The sequence below is a fragment of the Carcharodon carcharias genome, chromosome 18, assembly GCF_017639515.1.
Source record: "Carcharodon carcharias isolate sCarCar2 chromosome 18, sCarCar2.pri, whole genome shotgun sequence".
Lineage (NCBI taxonomy): Eukaryota > Metazoa > Chordata > Chondrichthyes > Lamniformes > Lamnidae > Carcharodon > Carcharodon carcharias.
Window position 1 is genome coordinate 591429 of NC_054484.1, and position 9297 is coordinate 600725.

General features: G+C 46.2%; 1 protein-coding gene across 6 annotated transcripts in view; it reads left to right on the forward strand.

The window, feature by feature from the left end:
* The window catches only part of slc37a1 (solute carrier family 37 member 1), a 117374-nt gene extending 108307 nt beyond the window's left edge, over nt 1–9067 (forward strand). For all 6 annotated transcript variants that reach the window (XR_005945898.1, XM_041211968.1, XM_041211973.1 and 3 more), the window contains 2 exons: nt 1883–1944; nt 8381–9067. Coding sequence is in view for 5 of the 6 variants with exons in the window: in XM_041211968.1 (XP_041067902.1) it covers nt 1883–1944; nt 8381–8396 (78 nt within the window). In the remaining variant the exon portion in view is untranslated. The remainder of the gene's footprint in view (nt 1–1882; nt 1945–8380) is intronic.
* The last annotated feature ends 230 nt before the right edge of the window (nt 9068–9297 follow it).

A 9297-nucleotide genomic window follows, 5' to 3' on the forward strand; every position in this document is an offset into this window, starting at 1 on the left:
CTTTAGCATTGCTTTCAAGAGCATTCAAAGCAAGTTACTGAGGCGTCAACACCAGTTGAAATTCTACTTCCCCAGTATGGAGTGCACACATTCCCTCACTGGACACACCCTCCCCTTACCCAAGGCCATTGCTGCCAGTTGGTTTATGGACCTGCTGAATGTGGAAATGGAAACCGCTGATGTTTAACTAGTGAAGCTGAGCAACTTCCCAGGGTTTTGGGAAGCTTCCTGCTTCTTATCCAGGTAGCACCATGCTGCTTGGGAACATCAGTGAACAGGATTAACAGGAGCCGAATGGGGAAATGCTTGTTCCTCACTGCACCACTCACCCACAGATCCTTGAGAGTTACTCACTGTCCCAGTTAACCTCTGACCTTTATACAGGGCAGAGTGGTTATCTTACTGTGTACAGCAATCCAGAGGCCTGAACTATTATTCCAAAGAATATGTTAAAATCCCACTACAGCAGTTTGAGCTTAAAAAAGCTAAATCTGGAATAAAAAGCTGGCATTATCAAAATTGTTAAATGCCAAAAAAACCTACTGATTAGCTGATGTACTTGAGCAAAGGATACCTGGCATCTCTACCCATTCTGGCCCAACACGATTCCAGTCATATGCCAATTGCAAAAAAAAAAAATTCTCTCCAGTAACTCACCTCCTGGCTCCCCAAAGCCTGTCCACCATCTACAAGGCACAAGTCAGGAGTGTGATTGAATACTCCCAACTTGCCTGGATGACTGCAGCTCCCACAACACTCAAGAAGCTTGATACCGTCCAGGACAAAGCAGCCCACTTGATTGGCACCAGATCCACAAACATTCATTCCCTTCACCATCCACACAGGAGCAGCAGCGTGTACCATCTACACTATGTACTGCAGGAATTCACCACGGCTCCTTAGACAGCACCTTCCAAACCTACGACCACTACCATTTAGAAGGTCAAGGGCAGCAGATAAGTGGGAATGTTCCTCATAAGAGGTTGTAGTAGAAGAATTAGTCCAGGTTGGTCTTTTGGTTCAAGCTGGTTTATTTTCAAGACAACTCCTCATTGCTACTGACTTCCAAGTAGCTTCCACACAAAGTGTTCCAGCTGTTTCTTTTTATTCTGTTTGGATGGGATAATCCATGCCCATCAACTGTTTAACTAGCAACTGTCTTTAACAAGGTGATTGCCATATTAACAGGGAACATCACCACCTGGAAGTTCCCCTCCAAGTCACTCACCATCCTGACTTGGAAATATATCGCCGTTCCTTCACTGTCGCTGGGTCAAAATCCTGGAACTCCCTCCCTAACAGCACTGTGGGTGTACCTACACCACATGGGCTGCAGCGATTCAAGAAGGCAGCTCACCACCACCTTCTCAAGGGGCAATTAGGGATGAGTAATAAATGGCATCTTGCCAATATTTGAGAATAAACAAATTGCTGCTCCAAGAATGTGTGTTTTTTTTTTATTATTCATTATTGGGATGTGGGTGTCTCTGGCTGGGCCAGCATTTATTACCCATCCCTAATTGCCCTTGTTCAGGAGGCATTTAAGAGTCAACCATATTGCTGTAAATCTGGAGTAATCTGCAGGCCAGACCAGATAAGAACAGCAGATTTCCTTCCCTAAGTCTGATGTAGAATCTGCTGCCCAGCTTCTAGTATTCCCAATGGTCAAACATTGTTTTGCTGTTGAGAGTGACTCTGAAAACCATGTAACAATTCTATAAAAAGTAACTTCAGAAATGTGAAAAACTGAGACCCTAAGTAGTAATCTGCTGCAAAATGATAGGTTTTATTACCCAATACTAAGTGTCTTCTGGGGTTTGAACTTATCTTCATTAGACTTATAGCAATTTTCCTAATTGAAGTTTTACTGTTTTTATTTCAGTTGCTGATACGTCTTGTACTGAGAGAGCTTCATAGTAAGGGGCCAAAGACAGATCAGACTGAGTAAGTAACAGCATTTCTGATACTGAAGCAGGAAACTCAGTGAGAATGTCCAAACTGCTACAGTTACCCCTGAAGATCACACATTGGCTGTACTCTGTCTATTCCTTATGGGAATGGAGGATATGGTGTGGGAAGCAGATGAGAGAATCTTGGGGCAGGTACATGAGGAAGGCCAGGTTTCTCAGTTCATCTTCACACGACTTCCCATCGCTGCGTCAGGGAGACCCTATTGCACAGGAATGTGAGAATTAGGAGCAGGAGCAGAGCACACAGCCCATCCAGCTCACTCCAACACTTAATCTGATGGCAGCTGATCTTAGGCTGCAACTCCATTTTCACTGCCAGTATATCCTTCCATAAATGTGGAGACCAAAACTGCTCACAGGATTGCAGACGCAGCCTCACTAAAATCCCACCAACAGGGAGACCCCAGCCTCACCGCCCGCAGCCTCCCCTCCCCCGTCCCCCCCTCCCCCCTCCCCCCCCTCCCCCGTCCTCCCCTCCCCCCTCCCCGTCCTCCACTCCCCCCTCCCCGTCCTCCCCTCCCCCCCTCCCCCCGTCCTCCCCTCCCCCTCCCCCGTCCTCCCCCCTCCCCGTCCCCCCCTCCCCCCTCCCCATCCTCCCCCGTCCTCCCCTCCCCCGTCCTCCCCTCCCCCCTCCCCCCGTCCTCCCCTCCCCCCTCCTCCCCTCCCCCCTCCCCCCGTCCTCCCCTCCCCCCTCCCCCGTCCTCCCCTCCCCCTCCCCCATCCTCCCCCCTCCCCGTCCTCCCCTCCCCCCTCCCCGTCCTCCCCTCCCCCCTCCCCGTCCTCCCCTCCCCCTCCCCCGTCCTCCCCTCCCCCCGTCCTCCCCTCCCCCCCGTCCTCCCCTCCCCCCGTCCTCCCCTCCCCCCGTCCTCCCCTCCCCCTCCCCCGTCCTCCCCTCCCCCCGTCCTCCCCTCCCCCCGTCCTCCCCTCCCCCGTCCTCCCCTCCCCCTCCCCCCCGTCCTCCCCTCCCCCCTCCCCCCGTCCTCCCCTCCCCCCGTCCTCCCCGCCCCCGGCCTCACTGGCTCCCCCCCCACCCCCCCCCCCCAGCCTCACCGCCCAGTAGCCCACCTTCCTGTGGTGAATTCTGTTCAGCTTTACACTTTATCCTTTTCATTGGCTTTCAGTCAGATGCATCATTTCTCCAGTCTGGTTGTGACTCCACCTCCAGCTCATTTATGCAGATGTTAAACAAAAGATGCTGCAAAAGGGACCCCCTTGGAGACCCCGAGGGTAACATTCTCCCAGGATAATGCCAATCCCTGTTCCACAACACTCTGGGTTTTATCAGTTAACCAGTTACATATCCATTGTTAAATATGTCCATCCATCCCCATTCCTTCATTTTGAGCTCCAGTTTTCTCAGGGAGACTGTATCAAAGACCTCACTGAACCCTAGGTACATCACACACTCACTGTCTTACCCCTATTAATCTCCTGGCACTCCCTCAAAATCCACCAGGCAGTTCGATTGGAAAGGGCCCCCCTTCATAAGCCCATGTTGCCTGTTTGTTAGGATTTTATTTCTATCCAGGTGCTTTATGATCTTGTTTTTAATAAAGAGTAACTTTACCCACAATGAATATCAGCCTCACCATGTTGTAATTTCCCTGTTGAAAGTGAGTAACATCTGCCTTTCCCAGACTCCTCTCATTTTCTGACAGATTTTCCAAGAATGAAGTATAGGTCAGGTAGAAGTAGAAAGAAAAGGCAGATTGAAGGATTGTGGGAATAGAAGAGCCGTGTGGGATCAGAATTACAGCTCGTGTGGACGATGAACATCAACACCTTCTGGGTTAGAATTTCCCTGTCATTCTAGAGTAGAACAATTGTAGCAGAACTCGTGTAATGGACGCTGTCATGTGCTGAACGTCCATCTGGCAAAGGATAAAGCTGGATCCAGTCTGCCTTCAACATCAGCTTATTCACAGAACACAGTATACGTGCAGACTACTTTCACATTGTTCCCCCCACATACGGGTGGAAACTGGTTCTTGCATCTGTGCCCTAACCTTTTCCCAATTAATATCGCTGTTCTTAATCACAACTAGAGTATGCACTCAATTATCACAGCATTTGCTACATTAACAGACAAGCTACTAGAATACTGAAGCACTGAAGGAACCATTCAGCCCTGTCAACCTGGTGTAGCTACAATTCAGGACTACTTGTGTGCCAAACAGCGTAAACAGCATGCGATAGATCGAAGTGATCCCACAACCAACGGATCAGATCTAAGCTCTGCAGTCCTGCCACTTCCAGTCGTGAATGGTGGTGGACAATTAAACAACTCAGTGGAGGAGGAGGCTCCACAAATATCCCCATCCTCAATGATGGAGGAGCCCAGCACATCAGTGCAACAGATAAGGCTGAAGCATTTGGAACAGTCTTCAGCCAGAAGTGCCGAGTGGATGATCGATCTCGGCCTCCTCTGGAGGTCCCCAGCGTCACAGATGTCAGCCTTCAGCCAATTCCATTAACTCCTAACTGCCCTTCTCAACATGGATTTATGAAAGGGAAACCATGTTTGACAAACCTGGTGGAGTCTTTTGTGAATGTTACTTGTGGTTTAGATAAAGGAGAACCAGTGGATGTGGTGTATCTGGATTTTCAAAAGGCTTTTGATTAGGTCCCACACAGGAGGTTAGTAAACAAAATTAGAGCACATGGGATTGGGGTAATATACTGGACTAGACTGAGAATTGATTAACAGACAGAAAACTAGGGTATGAATAAATGGGCCATTCTCAGGATGGCAGGCTGTTACTAGTGAGGTACCACAAGGATCAGTGCTGGGCCACTGCTGCCAGAATCTAAAATCATGGTTTGGATGTAGGGAACAATTGTAATATTTTCAAATTTGCTGATGACACAAAACTAGGTGAGAATGTAAGTTGTGAGAAGGATGCAAGGAGGCTTCAAGGTGTATTAGACAGACTAAGTGAGTGGGCAAGAACATGACAGATAGAATATAATGTAACTAAGTGTGAAGTTATCCACTTCAGTAGGAAAAAACAGGCAGAGTATTTCTTAAATGATGAGGGGTTGGGAAGTGTTGATGTCCAAAAGGATCTGGGTGTCCTTGTTCATGAGTCACTAAAAGTTACAGGCAGGTGTAACAAGCAATTAGGAAGGTAAATACTTTGTTGGCCTTCATCACAAGGGGATTTGAGTCCAGGAGTAAAGATGTCTTGCTGCAATTGTACAAAGCCTTGATGAGACCTGTATGACACAGCGGATGGTAAATGCTGAGCGGCTCAAATCCCAGAGGGAAACTTGGAACAGCTGCCACAACTGTTTTGCAACTTGTATTTTTATTTCGAGATGTGTGCCTTAAATTCAGTAGTAATAAGTCCACTAAGTCTTAGAGGTTTTGTACAAAACTAAATTAAACGTTTATTAATAGTAGAAAAGATTTTAAGCACTTACATAGGTCTACAAATTGCTACTACAATAGCTCCTGGGTCTCCTAATTAATCTAACTCCCAGTTACACTTCCATTAAGGCAACAATAAAGCAAGATAGATTTCAACAGACCCAGGCAAAGCGCACAATACATTGGGCAAGGATATTCACAGTAAGTTTTTTTTATTGATTCACGGGATGTGGGCTTCACTGGCTGGGGCAGCATTTATTGCTCATCTCTAGTTTCTCTTGAGAAGGTGGTGGTGAGCTGCCTTCTTGAGCCGCTGCAGTCCATGTGGTGTAGGTACACCCACAGTGCTGTTAGGGAGGGAGTTCCAGGATTTTGACCCAGCGACAGTAAAGGAACGGCCGATATATTTCCAAGTCAGGATGGTGAGTGACTTGGAGGAGAACTTCCAGATGGTGGTGTTCCCATCTATCTGCTGTTCTTGTCCTTCTAGATGGTAGTGGTCGTGGGTTTGGGAGGTGCTGTCTAAGGAGCCTTGGTGAATTCCTGCAGTGCATCTTGTAGATGGTACACATGCTGCTATTGTGCATCAGTGGTGGAGAGAGTGAATGTTTGTGGATGTGGTGCCAATTAAGCGGACTGCTTTGTTCTGGACAGTGTCCAGCTTCTTCAGTGTTGTGGGAACTGCACTCATCCAGGCAAGTGGGGAGTATTCCATCACATTCCTGACTTGTGCCTTGGACACAGTGGACAGTCTTTAGGGAATCAGGAGGTGAGTTACTCGTCACACGATTCCTAGCCTCTGACCTGCTCTTGTAGCCACAGTATTTATATGGCTGGTCCTGTTCAGTTTCTGGTCAATGGTAACTCCCAGGATGTTGATAGTGGGGGATTCTGTGATGGTAATGCCATTGAACATCAAGGGTCAATGGTTAGATTCTCTCTTGTTGGAGATGGTCATTGTCTGACACTTGTGTGGTGTGAATGCTACTTGCCACTTGTCAGCCCAAGCCTGGATATTGTCCAGGTCTTGCTGCATTTGGACATGGACTGCTTCAGTATCTGAGGAGTCACGAATGGTGCTGAACATTGTGCAATCATCAGCGAACATCCCCACTTCTGACCTTATGATGGAAGGAAGGTCATTGATGAAGCAGCTGAAGATGGTTGGGCCGAGGAGTTTTCTTAGCTTCGGTTCCTGTAGACAGCGACTTGATAACATTCAAGCTGGAGGCTTTTCCCGCTTGTTAGATCTTAGAAAACTCTCCCCTTGCACATAACTTCATCTCCTTTATACAGGTTTCTCCCTTTTTTAATGGAAAATCTATTTTCCCAATATGTCTTTGCCACTTTACTTTTTCCATAAAATAAATCTTTCATAGTCCTCATGTTATCAATAACCTTTGGGAAAAAGAAACACACTGTTTGGCTGAGCCTGTGTTGGCTGGGTGTAACACCTTACATTCTCTTTGAAATTTACAAGTCTAGTTTACCTAAAAGCGCAACTGTTCCTCTCACCCTCTAAAACTTCAGCCATGTTTACACATTTAGCATTTCAAACTTGGCTTCTTTTTTTGACAACTCAAAAGCTCCAGACTAGCTGTCTCTAATTCAATTAAATCCACCTAGCACATGTATTCACACAGAGAAACTAACCCAAGCCCCACTATTAACCTACCTTTACAATAAATCACAATATTCTGAAAATTATATTTTCATGGCACACCACGCCTGGAGTATTATGTACAGTTTTGGTCTCTTTACTGTAGGAGGGATACATTTGCCATAGAGAGAGTGCAACGAAAGTTCACCCCGATTAATCCCTGGGATGGCGGGTTAGTTTTATGAGGAGAGATCAAGGAAGTTGGGCCTATATTCTCGAGAGTTTAGAAGAATAAGAGGTGATCTCATTGAAACTTACTAAATTCTTACAGGGCGCAGCAGAGTTCTTGGAGGAAGGATGTTTGCCCTGGCTGATGAGTCTGAAACCAGGGGACGTAATCTCAGGATAAGGGGCAGGCCATTTAAGACTGAGATGAAGAGGAATTTCTTCACTCAGGGTGGTTAATCTTTGGAATTCTCTCCCCCAGAGAGCTGTGGAGGCTCAGTTATTGACATGTTCAAGACAGAAATCATAGATTTCTGGATACCAATGGATCTGGCGATAGTGGGGAAAATGGCATAAGAGGTAGATGGTTGGACCATGCTCTGTTTGGATGGGCAGAGCAAGCTTGGTGGACTAAATGGCCGCCTTCTCCTCTTCCTTCTGCGATCCTGTATCTGTAATTTCCTTCAGGCCCACAGCCCTCTGAGATATCTCCGCTCCTCTCATTCTGGCCTCTTACACATCTCCAATTTCATTGCTACACCATTGTTGCCTGAACCCTAAACCCTGGAATTCCCTCCCTTCGACTTGCTTCTCTCCTTTAAGACATTTCTTTAAACATTCCTCTTTGACCAAGCCTTTGGTCTTCCAAGGTAATATCACCTGATGTGATTCATTGTCATGTTTTGTTTTATAATGTTCCCGTGAAGCACCTTGGGAAGTTTTATTATGTTAAAGACGCTATATTAATATAAGCTGGTGTTCCATGTTGTGTGTGTTTCATTTCAATAGCCTGCAGTACCGTTACCTCCTGCTGGTGGTGCTGCTGAGCTCTCAAGGTTCTGCTTCGCACTGTCAACATCAAGAGATGATTGTGTTGTAATTTAGTCTCGAACTTCATCTACTTTGAAATAATATTCTGGGTATTTTTTTTATCTATCCCTTTTCTTTTAATGAGGTGGATGTGGGCTCCTTTAGCAGCTGTTTTTCCAGCTGCTGGAGCTTCAGCTTCTGTAATTGGATTTTCCTGATTCCTCAGGGATGTTGCTGGAAGAGTTTGGGCTTGAGTTAGTTCAGCTCAGCTCATTCTAGGATGGGATTGGTTGCAGTGGAGGGTTGGGGCGTTAGTGGTGGGGTGTTAAATTGGATTTATGGCCAGGTGAGAAACTCTGGCACTCTTTAATAAGTGATGGTTTTGGTTTGTTTTCCCTGCTGCAGGTTGAAGGAGCATTGACATCCATTCTCAATGTCACATCTAAAGTTTGAACAGTTGGTGTTGTGTCTGATGTTACTGAAGAAGCATGTTTGCACAAGACTGGAGACAGTGCTGTGAATTCCTCTGCCTAGACTACAGTCTGCAGCATCTGTGGACCATCTCCCAATCTCAGGACTGTTTACTCTTTAAACCTCAAAAGTTTTGAACCCGCTGCTTGGACAGTGCCTTGTATCTTGTATTTATGAAGACAATCAATTTATGAAGATTATTTAGAAAGTGATTTGTTTATTTCTGACATGAGAGGTATTAATATGGCTCCGGTTTAATTTAAATATATTTATTTTTGGTGGGAGGGTTGACTTGGATTTCTGTGGGATCTGGTAGACAACTTGATTTTCGATTTCTGCTTGTTAGTGGCTTACAGAACGACAGCAAAAACCTGGTAACGGACACAAGGGACCAACCTAGGACAGTGAGTGAAGGAGCTTGTGCTGTAAGGTGAGCATTTTGTGTCCAAGAACAGAATGGTCTCTAAGATCAAAGCTGAGACTTCTCATAGTTTGGCTGGCACCAAGTAACCAAACTTTCCTTAAGGAGTTTTAGAATGTGCACGGTGAAACTGATGACTATGGCCTTGTAACTCATTCATGTGCTTTTTCTGTTATTTCCTAATTATAATATTAATATTTGGATGGGACTGTAATTTTTTGAAATGAATCAGATTCATTCCCCAGCCACTCACACCTCTCACCCCCCCCCCCCACTTCCTGAAGCACTGACTTTTCCCCCCAGCTGTAGAATCCCTCCTATTGATGAAGTGTTAGTGTTTGCACTTTGTGATATTCAGAGTCATCCAGGGTGATTGACTGATTGCAATGGGACCGAGCCTGTGACTGTGAAAATCATCTCCTGCTGAGTA